At 25.2% G+C, this 18,252-nt stretch overlaps 1 protein-coding gene across 1 annotated transcript in view; it reads left to right on the top strand.

Annotated features, from left to right (window-relative positions):
- The window catches only part of LOC112692227 (hemicentin-1-like), a 255,112-nt gene that overhangs the window by 36,017 nt on the left and 200,843 nt on the right, over window positions 1–18,252 (top strand). The window contains exon 2 of the mRNA XM_025566837.1: window positions 2,678–2,785. Coding sequence (XP_025422622.1) covers window positions 2,686–2,785 — 100 coding nt within the window. The 5' untranslated portion in view covers window positions 2,678–2,685. The remainder of the gene's footprint in view (window positions 1–2,677; window positions 2,786–18,252) is intronic.

Here is an 18,252-nt window from a genome sequence, read left to right on the forward strand (position 1 = left end):
AAATATTAATAATTTCCGTGAAATGCTATTAATAAAATCAGTAAGAAAAGTAATGAACATATTTTTAAATGCTTGAAGGTTTATTAAAATTGCAGGAAAGATAGCACATGCATTCTTATGTTGTGAGAAAGGCTAGGATAAGAATGATGACTAGTTTTCACAAAAGTAAATTATTGTTGAGACGAAACACCCAGTTCATTATTTTTTCCGAATATTAACAATAAGTCACATAATAACTCTTCACAGTAACGTAACAAATCGTATTTTTAGTTAAAAAAACCCAAAATACTTAACGAAATTGATAACAGTACTGTGTACCTTTACAGGCAAATTCTTATTGTATACTACTATTACAATTACAATTACAATTACAATTGTATACTACTATTGTAATCTAAAATTTTTAAATACCGATTAAAGTATATAATTCGCATTTCTAATTTTTTTCCATGATATTTAGTTTTTATTATGTTTATAGTATTTATTATTATTCATAATTTTCTTAAGGAAATATCATCAAAAATTGTACTTACTGCTATAAACAACATCAATAAATTACACGATCGAAGTATAATACACATTTAATATAATACAAAATAAAAAAGTCATTCATACAGTTGATGCTTTTAAAGTTCTATAAACAAATGTTTAAACTATTATCATACAGAAAAACAATTTTTAATTAATTATATATGTAATTTAAACCAACTACAGTATTATAATTACTGGTTATTTTAATTCTCAAAACTATGCTTAGGAGCAAATGTGTTAAATTACTAAAATAACTATTAATATAATTAATTCTATTATTTTTTATATCTACCTTAACTGACTATTTATTTTTAAATTACAATTTTGTATTATTTGATGCATTATTAATCATTATTTTATTATGTAAATTTATATACAAGTATATATATTTTTAATTTTTTTAGTAAATCTAAATACAGAAAGAAAATTTTCTTTTCATTTTCTTTCAGTTTTTAATCGTTTAGTAGGTAATATTTTTTATTTAAAAAATGCATTCCTAAAGATAGTTTAACGAAACATAATTTTAGTTAATTAAGGATAAATAAGCAAAATAATGCAAAAAATAAACATTGTAAATATCAATAATGTGTACGAATTATGTAGACAACAAATATTATAACCATAGTGTAAATAAATAATGATTAAGTTAAAAATAATTAAAAAAAACCTCAGTTGCCAATGATTGATATATTTTCAGTATTTATTCAATAGATTACTTTCAGTAAACAGTTCCAAATATTTACTATATTTTGATAGTTGTAATGGTTGAATCGTAATTCATTAACACTTGTATTCTTTTGTAATTGACATTGCTAATATGATTTGTTATTATTATTATTTTGTAACTGTTTGGTAGGCGTTTAAATATTTATGACAAGTATGATAATATAATTTATATCACTTTTTATTCAGAATTTGGTTTTCAAAGAAGTATTATATTCAAAGCCACTGTCGTTAAAACTTAGTTTCACAACTACTGTTCTCAGAAAAATTACTAAGGTTCTTAAATCCTCAATACTTTTTATTCTCTCTCTTGGACAAGCAGAATACATGGAATTCATGATTGGTATGTTTCAGTCTTTTGAAAAATCCATAGAAGTTTCGCTCAAATCTTTGAAAATTCAGACATTTTTAAAATCAAATTTAACAACCACTCAGAATGTTAAAACATTGAAAAAAAAAAAATCTATAATGTAAGCGAATTTTTTCATGAGCAATAAAATTACCTGATAAAATAATGATCCGAAATTAAAGTCAATGAAATACAATTCAAACTATTATAGTAAATTACTGCAGAAGAGCTTTTTAAACTATATTTCCGTACAATACAATTAAAATAGATGTGTAAAATTTAAAAATAATAACCGTTCCTAATAAAAGTAATAACAAAGATAATAACTGATACATTTGATTTTTGTAGAAAAAAAGGACAAAATTCGATAATACTCTTTATAGTTATAAAGTTTAGCAAGTATACCCGTATACCTGTGTATTGCAAATTATAGTATAAGTGTACGCATCAACCAAAATATGGAGAAATCATTATACGTCATTTACCTGCTCCACTACACCACTGATTATAATGTTTAATAAACTTACTGTTAATTATACATCTGTAAAATATGTGTGATTTCTTAATTTTACTCGAAATATAATTAATTATTGTAACTTCAGCTTTATTTTATCATTTATATATATTTATGTATCATATATTGTTTTTTAGTGACTAATTCAAAAATATAACACTTTTAATGTTATAATAAATTATTCTCGTTTGATTATTAAAATACCGTGTATTTAGAATAGAAAATCTTTCATTTTTTTTTCAAGTTTTTAAAAAGTTTCATTTTAAGTGTTTAAAAAAAAAAAAGTTAAATTTGAAAAATATAATTAATATTTCGCTTGAGATAAAAAATAAAAAGTTTCATCTACACAATTTACATAAAAGTGAGAAAAAAAATGTACAAAATCACAGACATCCTCCATTCTTAAGATTGGATTGAGTATGCACTTGACGTCAATAATTGTGCGTATTTTCGATACATTTCATCGCAATTTAATTGGCATCCGTGTATTAATTTATTAAAAACACGAAATATTCTTTATTATACAATGGACTAATCGTTGGCTGGGCGATATTTTTCAGGTTACGAAATGGTCGAATTTCCGTTGACGTTACTACTCTGGATAGTGGCGATGGCTACGGACCACTTGGAGAGTACGACGACATCCAAATCCTTGTCACGTGATATGCGTACGTATAACATGTTATTACTACCTATATATGTATATATTTATCGTGTCCAGTGACCTGTAATTTTGACAGATAATAGTTTATGTGTGTAGTATTTAGACTATATATAAAACTGAATTTGTATAGAATAATTAAACAACAGATATCGGGATGACTAAATCCGTGGACAAGAACTATATCATCCCGACAGATACAAGATATGATTTTTAATTATTTTTATTACACTGCAGGAAACAATTATGGTGCATCATAATCAAATAAGCCAACATATTTCAGACTAAAAAAAAAAAAATGTAATCTTATGTAATTTAATTAAAACTGTTTTGTAACATTATATGTATCTGCATCATAAAGAAAATAGATACAAATAATGTAATAGTTAGTTCACATATTGTGAGTAAAATCAAAACAATCTTTTCAGTTTTAGTTTTGTATGAAATCATTAAACAAAACATAGTTTCAACATACTTGAAATCTATGGTTCGATAATATTCAATTTCCATGTGGTTAGATTTTTTCGTAGAACCTTATACAACTATCATTTCGGCCTAGGCATTTTTGCTTGTCAAACCCCGATTTATAAATACATATTTATACATATTTTTTTAATTTTCATAAATGTAAGACTATTTATATTCACAAAGTTTTAATTTCATAAAAATGAAAATACATTTTTTATTATTCTTCAGCTATGAATATTTTTTCTTTTTCTATTTAACTCGTCACTTTAGTGCATGTATCCACGTACAGTTTAATATAATTGTATATTAACTAAAATAAACTAAACTAAACTGCGTATAATTTTTTTATAAAACGGTAAGATTACATACAAAAATATAGAAAGTCTATTGAATTTACTTTCTAGGTACATAAATAAGAAATATTAATATGATTATAAACTGTTATTTTGGTTTAGTCAAACAATGATTATTATTTTTGTAATGCTTTTATTACGCTACTGAAACCATAAGAACTTGAAAACATGAATCATATCTGAAAATTGGCTGCATTTAATTTATAACCAATGAACGAAATAAACCATTGTATTACTTGATTTGGTGAAGTTTGGCTATTATTTAATTTTTGATTCCAAGTATAACGAGAAAACTTTTAATTATAAAACATTGTGTTTATTAGCCCCCTTCCATCTTGGAACTAATTAAAGTGTTAATATAAGTATCACTTTATTTCTTATGGAAAAGCTATTAAAATTTTACTCTGAAAAGATAATGGGGATCAAACAAGGAAATAGCACAGCTGAAAATGACATATATATCGAATTATCGGTTTAAAAACGCAATACGGTGAAAATTGTCCATAACTAGTTAAATAGCGAAGATGTTTCACAATTTTAATCAAGTCTGAACCACACAACTTTATTTATTTGATAAAATTGTATAAATTGCTCATATGTGTACTGCAAATTTCCGTTAGTAAATAATTTCTCGAAAATTAAACTCACAACACTGTCCATCCATTGTGTAGTATATACCGAGTCATTACAATTTCGCAATACAAAATGCCGGGATTATATAAAACTTAATATTTTTAAAGCTGGCCCTTTTATAATAACCTAATCCTGTGCACTCTCTTGACCCATCGAGTGTGACAAACACAAATTAGTGGTATGTAAACTTCGGAAAAAGAAAAAAAAAATGGTTTTTAAAACCGAGTGGTTCATATGTTTTAATACAATGTTCTTTTGAACACTAAAAGATTTATTTTAACTCAAAATGTATTACGGTTATGAGTTTGAAAAATGTTGGTTGGTTGAAATAAATAAAATAAAAATACTAATACAATTAGTTTTCTTGATAATATAGATACGACTGAACTGATTATAAAAGCAATTCTTATGTTATTTTAATGGTAAATTTGTTATGGTTTTAACCGTATATTAAAAATGTGTTATCCTCTTATGTTTATAAATATTAATTTATGGCTTTATTATAATAACTCAATTTACATTAATTGTATGCAATATGTGTATTTTATATTTAGAAAAATCTATTTTATTTTATACTTGTAGCCAAAAGAATGAATAATACATGAATCTGGTTTAATTAGAATATAAATATAACTCCCTAAACTCGTTTTATAAAATAAGTCAAAAATATGTTTTGAAGTTAGATATTATGTATTGTTTATTTTTATTTTCACCCTAGTAGTTTAAATATGACGATGCATTTATACTAACAAACATGTTTCGTTTAAAACTAAATAATAATATATAAATAACATTTATTTTCAATTCTTCAGAATTTGTAAATTATATTTTATATCATCTAAAATTAATATATCTAAAATTAGATATACTGACACTTTTTAAGTAACATGTTATTTATTTTTAGTTTTTTATTAAAGGATTATTACGCGAATGTTTTATATAATAATTGTTCGCCCTACTTTTATGATGTGTAATAGAAGTAGATAGCACAGCAATCTACTAAAATAATTGTATCATATTTGTAAATTTGTTATCCTTAGGTTCCAGAAATATCAAATTAATAATGTTTATCTTTGTTGTAATGTTTATGACAAATGCAAAAACAAAAAATAAATAAATAAATAAAAAAATGATATTTGTTTGAAGAAAACAACTGAAATTATTAAATACGATATTTGTTTATAGCACGTTAAAAATAATATATTCAAGTTTTGATATTGTATAACTTCAGACATATTTGGAAGTTATTTATTTTTACATTTTGTTTGTGTGATATTATTTTTACGAATATTTTATTTTATTTTATTTTTATTATCGCTCGTTATAGATTTTAACAATGATAAATGTTTTATGCTGATTTTTTTCATTGACATACAAATTATGAATATAATTCGATTTATATTATATTTTTATAAATTTATAATTATTGTAGTAAAAATACCATTGTTCGAAGTTTATGATAATCACTGTTGGAATTAATATAAATAACTTTATATTACGAACATCGAGCCTCCGTTGTAGACATACTTGATTGTTAATTTAGTTTATAAAATAATAAACTATTTCACGTGCTATATTATATCGAATACAATTATTTTAGACCTATATTACATTCGAATATGATCGTAGTCTTATTCACCCCATTCCATAGTATACCGTACGTTGTGCTGGCATAGCACAGTATGTTTTAATATAGCGTAATATAACAGGAGAATGGGTTACGGTTTGTATTCATAAAATCGTAGTAATGAGGTCAATGAGAGTTAACCATTAATATTATTAAACCAACATCTATAACCAAATAATAATTATAGTCTTAACATATTTTTTGCACGCAACTCGAATAATGTACATATGTATGCTACGCAGATAATTTAATGTTTGGTAGTGCAGTTTTCCATAACGAAATTACGTACATTTACACACACACACACACACACACACACACACACACACATACGCGCGCACACAAACACATTAACTAGAGAGTGCACTCTCATTATATATATATATATATATATATATATATTTTATTCGGTTTAAACTCGAAACTATTTTGTACTTATGTTCCCCCCAATGGTCGGAGTAAAGCTAAAAATAATGATGTACACGTTAAATAATAAAGAATATTTAATTGAACAAAGTTGTATGATTTCAACTTTACATTTTAACGTAACATTTTAATGTTTTAGCATTACAAGTGCGATTTTGTTCAATTTTTTTTTTTTTTTTGAAAGACTATTTCGATGAACTTAATTATTGAAAAAAAAAAACTTCTATTATTTATAAAATCAATGTGCGGCAGCTACTAGTTTTTACTTCTAACTTTTTTGTACACAATAATATGATACAAAATTCCATGTAGCCCATTTATTATGTTACGTGAGAAACGTAGGTTCAAACAAAGAGGTTCTTTGCACATTTTTAATTTTTACATTATATTTTCTACTTTAATAAGGTAAATTTGTTCAAAAATGAAATATTTTTCTTCTCAGCAAGGGCTATTGTATTATCTTTTTCATTAGTATAATGATTACTTATTAAGGTTTCAATTGTTTGAAAAAATTTAAACATTTATATCCAATAAATTTTATAATCTAATTATAATAAATAACAATGTGTATTTTTTATGCTCTACACATGTCGCGACGCTGTCTTGTTATAATAAATATTATTATTATTTTATTCCTTAAATCTATCAATATTTTGTTTTATACATGGTGTTTTGTAATATAATTATTTAAAACCCCAAAAAAGACTATTTTGAAACTCTGTTATCAATAATTATTAAGACCAACATCCATTTTATGAATATAATGATATCAAAACCATTATCTTTAAATATAAAAATCAACGAATATTTATTATTTTTTATGAATTTGTAATGAATTTTTTTGTTGAAAAAATATTTAAATAATTGAGAACTTATAATTAATTATTTATAAAAATTCTATAAAATATTGTAATTTATTTTACTGACTTGTTTTTAAATATTTTAGCCAAATAACTCAATTTTTTGGCGTGTAATATACAATCATCACAATATAATTCACATTGGTGGAATAAAACATTTTGAACAGAGCAAAAATCCAAAGTTTTTTTTTTTTTTAATAACAATTAAAAATTATGTCATTAAAATCGCAGATTTTTTCCTTGCGAAATCTAGTACAGAGGGAAAGAATTGAAAGATAGTTTAAAATTTAAGTTGTGAAATTTTATTTACCGCATTAATTAATTTTCATATATAATGATTGTTTAATTATTTTTTTCAAACTAAAAATTATGTGTTTTATTTGTAATTTCGAAATTAATTTAATTCTAATTATTGTGTGTGGGATGATAAATTATTTTAGCAAACAATTTTTCGGTGCTTTTTGATTATTTGTGTGTGAAGGATATAGTCCAGTAGATGTACTCGGTTTGAATAAAAGTGTTCTTTAATTTTTTTCTCATTAAATTAATACACACCCATATACTCGTACATAGAAATACAGTAGAAATGATTGTATTTATGATTATAATACTTTCAACTTTTAAATAATGAATATATTATTTTATTTACTTTAAAAAATCATTTTAAATTAAATAATACTCGTTTACTCAGAAGTTACAAATATTTTTTTTCAAAAATATTTAATAATATATTTATTATTATTGAAAACATTCAACTAAGTTTAGAAATAAGTTTACTAAGTCCTAATAATTACTAACAAAATCATCTAATTTAGTTGTTCTTATCACTCCAACAATAGGTGTTTACAAAGGTTTCGTAATTACTGTTCTTACATAGATTCAAATCAAATGTTTTTTTTTTTCGTTCATTATATTTTACAACGTAAATCCGTAATCATTGATCAAAATATTTTTTAATGTTTTACACGGTCCGATGAAAAAAACTTTGCTTTAATGATGATGTTTTTTATTTTCTCTGATAAGCTTATTCAAACATCGTCTTTGTTGAATATAATTTTGAAATACATGGCCACACGTGAACTTATATTGTTACGCTTAATTCTGCTGAAATTAGTATGCAACAAGTGCAATACTACTCGCTAATAATTTATTATTACTGTTACTGATTATTTTGTAACACATTATTTGAAGCGATTCTATAACCCATTATAATCAGTATTGTTATTAAGTTTCAGACCGATTTAGATTATTTTGTTAATGAATAATAAATATTTAAAATTGCAATAAGCCATTTTACGATACCCAAAACTGTGAAATAATAAGAAAGTTTCTTTCAACGTCTTAAATCAAATAATTAGCTTGCTTTGAATATAATAACAGAAAAATCAATGTCATCGATAAATCAAGAAATTTTGGTGGACATATAAATTATTTTTTATTAAAAAAAATTAGCTTTTCAAAAAAGTTTTATTTGTAAGTTACGAAGATGATTTTTTTTATTCAAATACTTTAAGCAATATCACGCTTAAAAAAATATATTTATGTATGTATACAAGCTTGAATTTAAAGTATAAATTATATATAATGAAGCTGAAATAAAATTAAACAACTTGATATTATGTAAAAATATGAAAGCATTATAAATGACCCATATAAGCCTTCTCGTAATGGACAAATATAGTTTGAGTGATTCGAAATTAAACATTGTAATATTATACATAATATAATTCATTAGTATATTTGTGTAAAATAATAATTAATTAGTAGTCTTGTAAACTTAAAATGTATTCAAAATTATACATTTCCAAGGTTTCAGAGTATTACGTTTAATATTATTAAAATCATATGTATATAAATGCTCACATTTCATATGAAAACGAAATAAAATAAAAAAATATTTGTCTTTGATTATTTTTGGTTTCTTTGTAACATATAAGTACTTTGGTAAATAAATTAACTTTTAACGAATAATAGTTTCTAGTATTTTTCATTAACAACATTTATTTTTGCAGCGTTGAAAATGCCTTACCTAAGATGAAACCAATCGACTTAAACAACAATAATCATTGTTATAATGTTAAATGATAAAATATATATTTTTTATTAACGTCATCTTAAATCGATAATATACTATAACTAGCTAAATTATCTGGAATTTCGTGTAAAAATAATTTTGATTGTATAAGATGAGCAGGGGCTCTTTAAGGAGGGAGGCAAAAGAGACATTTGGCCTAGGCGGAAATTTTAATTTCGATTTTGAAATAATTGGAGCTTTATATCAAGCCTACATCAGTTAAGTTTGAAACTCAATAAAAATGTGAAGTCGAAGAAATAATTATCCTTCATTTGAAAATTTTTTTTCACTTATTCTTATTTATATTTTATTTATCAATATGCATAGAGGAGTGCAAAATTATTTTGCCCCCCCCCCCCCCATATATTAATCTTTAATACACACCTGAGGCTGTGCGTTATTAAATAATAAAAATAAATCTTGACTGTATCATGATTACTATGAATCGGTCAAGAATTATTTTTACACATTTACCTACACATACATACATATATTAAAATGATTAAGGAAATATATCTTGAAAGAGTATTTGGAACAACTCTGGGAAAAAAAAAATCGTTAAATTATTTAAATGATAAACTAAAAAACCATAACCTTAATTATAATACATTTCCTTCTCCCTTCCCCCTTACCCTTTCTCCCGGGAAAAAAAATGAGAATTGGGTGACGTGATGGCACTCAGGAAAGTATTTGGAACTACTGTGTGAGAAAAAAAAAACTCTAAAAAGTTCAATATTGTCGTCAGAAAATTGAAACATAAAAGAGGCCTGTTGTTTTATATATAAAAGGAAAAAGGATATGATACATATAATACTGAAATATTATATGGCTATTAATCGAGCTATGATAAACGAAACACAGTCTTATGAATGTTACACTAAAAAATAAGTTAAACATTATAATACACATAAAATGTAATAACATATAAAATTTTATAGTATTAAGTTATTATAAATGTAGTTTGAAAAATTGTATAAAAACGAATTCATATATTTTTAATTGAAAAATGTGTTTTCTGAAAGTGGACACAAGACGAGATGCTTTTCTTGGTCTGAGTCTGCACGACGTATACAAGTATAATATTGCAATAACGATTCTCATAACATTGGGTTTTCTACTAATGTAATTTATGATCGTATTTCAAATTATGTTTTTTCGTATTCTCTTTCTACTTAATAATTTAAATATTTGTATTGTTTAAACTGTTACACTGAATAATTCCAATTTTATAAGTATTGCAGACATAAATTTAACCGTACACCTATTCTGCATGCAGTTTGTTATTTTACTCATGTTTTGTTAATGTGTTTTCAGAAGAAAAAGAAACATATTCTCATATTTCCATTAAAAAAAAAAAAACAAGCCAAACGAACCCAATAGACTTTTAGTATAACTATAGAGAATATCATAACGTTTTATTTGATACCATAATAATAAAGGAAAATAGTGCTAAAACGTATTATTATAGTACAGAAAAGCGATAGGAATTCACTTAATTTAATACTTCACAATAAATATTTGACGCGTGCCCAGCTTACAGTATTTACAATTGCAAATATTTTACCATTCCGTATTTTAAGTGCGTATTAAACCTAAGTTACAATTAACTTGCATCACCGCCAAGAATGAATAATATGCTATTGTATGAGTATCAGCTGTTTCTTTAAACGTGCTCGTACAGTTATGGTTTACGATGTTAATATAATTTGTTATGATTTGTAAAATATAATTTATAATAAGTTATATTTTGGAACTATTGTAATCTACTATATGAATGCACTAAATTTCAAAATACTCAGATGAAAAATTCGTTAAAGACTAAATAAAATATACCATAACTCAATGATAATTTAACCAATTCCAAAATCGATAGAAATAAGTATATACAAATATGCATTTTAAAAGTAAATCAATAATGATTTATTTGGATTATGTTGAATAGGATAAGCTATGTTGTATCTAAAACGTATGAAAGGACCGAAAGGGATGCGCTTCGGTGGTGGACTTAAAAACATTCATTGTCGAACAACAGATTATTTGTGTGCTATTTGGTTTTGATCATGTATTTTACGAGACAGGTATACTTCGAAAGTAATCGTCATGCACGACAAAGTTTATCCGATTTCTAGTTGTAATACGCCATCGGTTATATTATTTGTAATTTTCCAATGAATAGGATTTTCATTTGTCGAAAATATTATACCAGTTTTACAAGAAACGGATAATCATTGTAATAAAAACATCGTTGTACGTGTACATGAGTTCCCGTCGTACGTTTATATTTCTTCAGCGTGATACCGACAACTGCAAACAACAGAAATTTATCGTTATAACCATTATTAGTGTGGCGTTTGTTACGTAGAAACTTAAAATATTAAAACCATAATGTGCTATACATGAAGTACGAGAATATAATGGTTTCAAACACATTTGACATTTTTCAAAATCAATTAAGTAATTCAGTGTAATGTGGGTTATTTTACGTTCGCATACGTATCATTAAACTAAACACATATACAATTATATTTTCATATTATAACTACTGTCATGTTACATTCGTATAATGATAACGGTGTGACCACGGGTCATTTATTCAATGAATTATACAAAATACATTTTCGAGACACTTTGTGCTTTGTTTATTAATCACCTTTAGTCCTTTAATTGCTATTGTGTATCGATCACGTAATACTTTGAGGTTATTTTATTAACGCCAATAAAACTTTTATAATACTTAGGTATGATATTTAATATATATAAAATTAGTTCAAAGACGTTTTTCATTCATTTTATTTCACCGAAAACGTTCTTAAAAAACAGTAAAATTGATTTTTAAACCATTGAATGAAAGCAATATAAATTTCAGTAAAATCATCGAATAATATATTTTCTTTCAAATTACCGGCATTAAATTTAGAAATTTCATGACACATTAGGCTTTATTAATTTTTTTTTATATTACTTATATATATATATATATATATATATATATATATATATTTATATTTATACTTGTTATGCCATTATTTTTAAGCGTTACAATATTGTTAAACAATTTTAATTTCAATCATAATAATATCCATAGTAATATTTTTTTTAAATTTAAAAAAAAAATAAATTCAGATAGGATTAATATTTCTTTAAACTCTATTTTTTTTTAAATAAATATTTGTATCAACCACAAAGTAAACAAATAAAGTTAATCATAAGACAAACATTTAGATAATTTGTTAATATCACATATACGATCTTCTTAAATACAATAGGGTAAGTAGTGCAACTACAAGGTTGTGTGTTCCTTCAAAATTGAATTTCTGTTCAATCTATTTTAATGTCCGAGTTTACTTTTCTCAGTTAAAATGAATTTGTTTACTTCAACCATGCCGTTACATCTCAGTGAATCGCATATACGTACACTTGCGTTCCCTTGGTAATACAGAATATAGACATTAAACCGAGATAACAATGGTCCACGTGTGTGTGAGTGTGAAGTGTGGTAAGAAACTGACAGTTTTATCGACGCTAGAACATAGTTCGGAATAACGGATATAAAAAAGTACGGTCAGTAAATTTTATAAGATAGGAACTGGTTATTCTTCATTCTTCTGGCCATAAAACTGTGTAATATTTCTATCGTAAAGTCAAAAGCAACGATCATATTCAAAAAACGATTTATATTATAATAAACGAAATTAGCCAAAGTTTTGATAAATATTTTTATTTAAAATTTTTGGTAAATTTAGTAATTTTTCATTCTAAAGATTATTTCATGGAACATTCAACACTTTCATTTTAATAATGCAATTGAATTTTCTACAAAAAAACTGTTGTTGTATATTTGATCAGCACTAAAATAAGGAAAAGAAAAAAAACATTTTAAAAACCAAAAATTAAAGTAATATTTTTATTAATGTCTAGGCTTAATTTGTTTAATATATACCATCAAAAGTAAAACAATTATGAATAAATACCAAAAGAATTTCAGAATAAACATTTTTTTATTAAAAACAAATGCATTTCATACAATAACAACAGTATATTATGATCAAACACGACGAAAAAAAAATCAGGCTTATAATTTTGTTTTTATATCAAATATGCTTTATATATTAAATGGATGTAAAACCCCTCCCCTCGAGACTAACTATAATAGTGCCAATGAAAAACAATATAAACATGAACTTCTAACGTCGTACAATATTCAGTATACCATCAATTCGTTAAAACTTGTGGTACATATCTAACATCCAAACTGTCCAACCAGTGAATTGGGTTGGGTAGTAATCCAATTATAATGTTTTTTCCTAACTTTTGTTGTAAGGGTTTTCTTTTTCGTATATTTTTTTTTTTCTTATTTTTATAAAAATACCCAGGCTAAGCTTTTGATTTAACACGATATTTTGGTCACTTATTATCGACTTTTCTCTGAATCGAAGAAAAAAAAAATGACGATATTTTTATTATCATATAGGATTTAATAAATGTATACAACTTTTTCTTTAGTAAACATTTATTTTTTTTCGGTTTGTTTTATTCAATAAAACCTTTTTATGAATAACCAATTAAGAGTATGACAACTCATGGCAAACAATATATAGTATTTCACGGATATAAGTTTTGCTGGTAAGTTAAATTGATGTTCAGAAGTCATACGAAAATTACGTCTTATAAATAATCCTTGTAAAAAGGAACCTTAGGAACCTAACCTTGTAAATATTCCTTGTTTCCTTCTAAAACGGATTCCATATCAATATATTCCATATATTTAATAATACGCATACATATTGTATTTGAAAATATACAATATTGAATTTCGATCACATGGTTAGCAGATTATAAACGTACAAGAGAGAAAATATTAAATTGTATTTTTATTTAATTGATCAAAAGTACATCGACAACCAGGCCAGTAGTATAGATTACATTTTTAGGGCAATAAAGAAAAACAGAAAATTTTAGAGTGAAAGTATTCCAAACCATAAAATTGAGTAGGTCAAAATATATAAACATATATATGAATTATACTCATACAACAAAGTAGTTAGTAACAGTGGAGAAAACGTTTTATAGTATTTAACGTGTAATTACAATTTGTATAATTTAATATTATATTTGACTAAAGTGATCAATAATTATATAGGATTCTCAATAAATTGTCGGAATAGGACTTAATAGTTAAGAAACTAATAACATAAATGTAAAATATTAAATGAATGTCTCGATTAGCTGCGATCGTAAAAAAAAAATAATAATAATAATTTTGTTATTTTAACAGTTTTCTCGAGTATTTAATGTATCAGGAACGAGTTTAAATTATAAATTACATTTTATGTGTAAAGACTATATGTAGTTGATCCTAAGAGCTCCGTGATCTTTATTGATCGAAAAATCAAATCTATAACACGTGTAGAGTTATAACGAAAAAACATGCAGCAATCGAATATTATACTTTCTTTTTGGGAATTGAACATGAAAATAATAGTCTATTATATTACTGCAGATAAATATTTTTTGATATGCATTTAAAACGAAAATGTAATTCATTTAGACACCTAAATATGTATGCATAAATCTACGAAAAAGAAATTAATGAAAATAAATTATTAATATATGGATCATCACTAACGATAATTTAAATAGTTGTAACTGACTACGTAACGGATGGACACAAATTTATTTTAAACAAATCAAAGCCAAGGACCACTAGGGTGTTGAATTGATTTTAAACTAGCGACGTTGCGTTCTGATAATGGCACCTGTAATAGTATTTTACACGATACAAACGAAATCATTTCATATTAGACATTGAGCGTCGGGTAGAAGAGAGAGATAAAAAAAATAAAGGAATAAATGGGTGATTAATAATTTAAAACGTTAAAAGTGAAAAAAAAATAAAAATTTCGTTTGAAATGGTTCTCATTTTCAGCCATGAAAATAAATTTATATTACGAATATATATAAGGAGTGAGTCCAATGCAAAAATGACATGAGTTATGTACGATATATTGTTTTAACCTTTTAAATATAATGCTATATAATATACATGTGTTTATAATTGTATACCCTTATCTCATGATATAGGTATATAAGAAGTGTAGTATGAATTATTGGCATTTATGTTGTACGGAAGTGGCAACTCAGCTCTTGCTTTCCTCGCGAAACTTATTGCTAAGGCTAAATCGATTCACTTGTTTTTTCTTATAGGTTACAGTTCTTACTAATATGTACTATTTCAATGCATTATTATTAACCACGGCGTGAACTAATCAGATCAATGTATTTAACTTTTATCGTTAAAAGATCATCGGTTATACGTATGTATGGCATTTCCATCTGCCAATTCTATTAAATCGTTTCTCTGGAAGCTTTTTTTTTCCTTTGTGCAATTGCGTAAAATGGTACAATTGAAGACATCAAAAGTTAACGTTAAGTTAAAGTTAATCAATTACAATGATAAATTAAAAGAAAAAAGTGCAGAATTTCAGGTCGGGTTAGAGATGTGTGAATAGTATTGGTGTACTGCTCTTTTATACTTAAAACCAATGTACCATTGTTCACGAAAAAAATATTCTGAATTAAAGAGATCGGTGAATCAGTTAATATTTCTCAAGATGTTTAACCCTTTGTTAGGCGTGTGATCTACAATAGTAGACCAGCTTTAAATATTGACAATTTTAGTATTTATAAAAAATTGTATTGCTTTGTACTTTATAGTAGCTATTGTATATCTATACTACTATGTGATCAGTATTATCGTGACCGTTGACGAGCGTTGTGTAACGAAACATATCAAAAATATTCCGAGTGGTCTACAACTACAGGCCACGTGACTTACTATGTTATATTTTTTTATAAATTTTGCAAATTCAATTCTTTTTTTTTTTAATTGGATACAGATGTATAATATGTTATTATTATTAATATACTTATTGAGTCATGACATGTTATTTCATATAAATTATAAAATCTGTTAATTATATTTAATATCAATATTATGGAATTTAGTTTACAAGAGGAAACAATTACTAAGTAAATAAACACCAAAATTCATATATACTATAATTTCCTACAAAGAAATTACAGTTATAATACCAATATTTATTCGATGATAACTGGTAAAAAAAATATAAAAATACATTTTAATTTTGTTTCGGGTCTTTTGTAAAGATATCAATTTCATATATTTATAGTTTTAGGCCGACTGGAAGGTAATTGAGTAACTAGTTTTAAAAATAAAAATGTCATGAATGAAATTATCATAATTTCACTACTAACAAATAATTGTATTTTCTTCGAATATTTCTGGATTATTTTTGATATTTCAATGCTCATACGATTCTTTGTATGCATATAAATACTTTACATGTTTAATATAAACAAAAATAATTAAAACTAATTTAATTTATCGTAAATTAAAATGATCTACAAGTGTAAACCACGCGCTTAAATAAGTAACAATATACCTCGCACCTAACGAAGGATTGATATAGTTGTAGAACTCAATTTATTATTATTAAGGTTGGTTGAATGTTCTAAATTTTACAAACTAAAAATTGGGAAAATCGAAAATTTAAAGTGCCTATAAATACCATAAACTTCATTAAAATCATTCGAAAATATTAATTGTTTATAACTAAATAACAAATATAATTTTATGGATGTACAAGGTGTGTCCCAAATGTCATGAAATATTATTTTTCGCGTTTTAACGGGTCATGAAATGTTCGGACCGGTTTGATTAGGTATGAGAGATTCTCTTCACAATGCATCAAACTTCAGTCTGTTTCAAGCATCGGTTGCGTCGGATCGTTGATTTAGTATAGCCTTGTTTTGAGACTATGTCACGATGAAAATGGAAAATATTTTCGAACAACGTTGGGTGATCAAATTATGCATAATACTCGAAAAAAAATATGCCGAAACTTACGAATCACTTAGGTAAGACTAGGTATGTGCAAGTTATATGGTGGGTAAAAAAGTTTATGGAAGACCAGGAAGAATTGGAAGATGATCCTCACTTTGGACGGCCATCAACAAGCCAAATAGATGAAAATGTGAGTCGTGTGTGTAATTTGTTGAATTTTAATCGCCGAATGAGTGTTAGGTTGTTAAATGACATTGAACATTCCAAAAATCGTTGTGCATCCCATTGTTATGGACGAATTAAACACACGAAAGGTGTACACCGAAAGTACTAATTAGAACCCATTTCATATCTTCTACTTTCTTTTTGCTGATAATCGAAGCAATTTTTTTGGACGAGATCGTGATACAGAGACCAAAAAAAACATGTAAAATCAATACATTCCACGTTTTACTCAGAATCTAAAAGTGACATATTAAAAAAAAAAAAAAAAAAACTGAACATTTTTATATAACAGACTACACATGATTGTGTATTCCAATTTATATTCTCGTATATAACAGTCAAATATAATTTACTGCTAACGTAAACAATAGTATAATTTTCAAGCAGTGATTTAATTTTTTTTTTATTTACAAATTACGGTCATTGTTTTTTCATTTGCATTGAGTATTATTATTTTTTAATTCAAAGTCTTGGTTGTTCTGTATTTAATTGGAGACGTAGTTGAATTTAATTAGATTTTGATTCAAATTTAAAAGGAACTTAATTAATAAGTGATTGTTTTGTGAAAATCGAAACTGATATTTTTATAGACAATCAAAGATTCAGAAAATGTTTGAAAATATTATAATCATGTTTTGTACAATATTATCCATTTTATTATTTTATGCTATATAGTATAAAATATCAATCAATTATGCCCCACGAGCCCAAATGTATTTGGACACATTTGTCGTGACAATATTGCCAAGTCCCTAAAATAATTTCTTCGGTTTTCAGAGTTATTTGATGACTTTCACTATGATTTTCACGAAAAAAAATTATTAATAATAATGCTACTGATTGTATATATATACATACATAAGTGTCCAACTACGAATTCAAACATACGGATGAGTTTGTTAACAAGAGAGATAGATAGAGAGAGAGAGAGAGAGAGAGAGAGA

Source organism: Sipha flava, unplaced genomic scaffold (genome assembly GCF_003268045.1).
Source record: "Sipha flava isolate LNK unplaced genomic scaffold, YSA_version1 71_pilon_pilon, whole genome shotgun sequence".
Taxonomy (NCBI): Eukaryota; Metazoa; Arthropoda; class Insecta; order Hemiptera; family Aphididae; genus Sipha; species Sipha flava.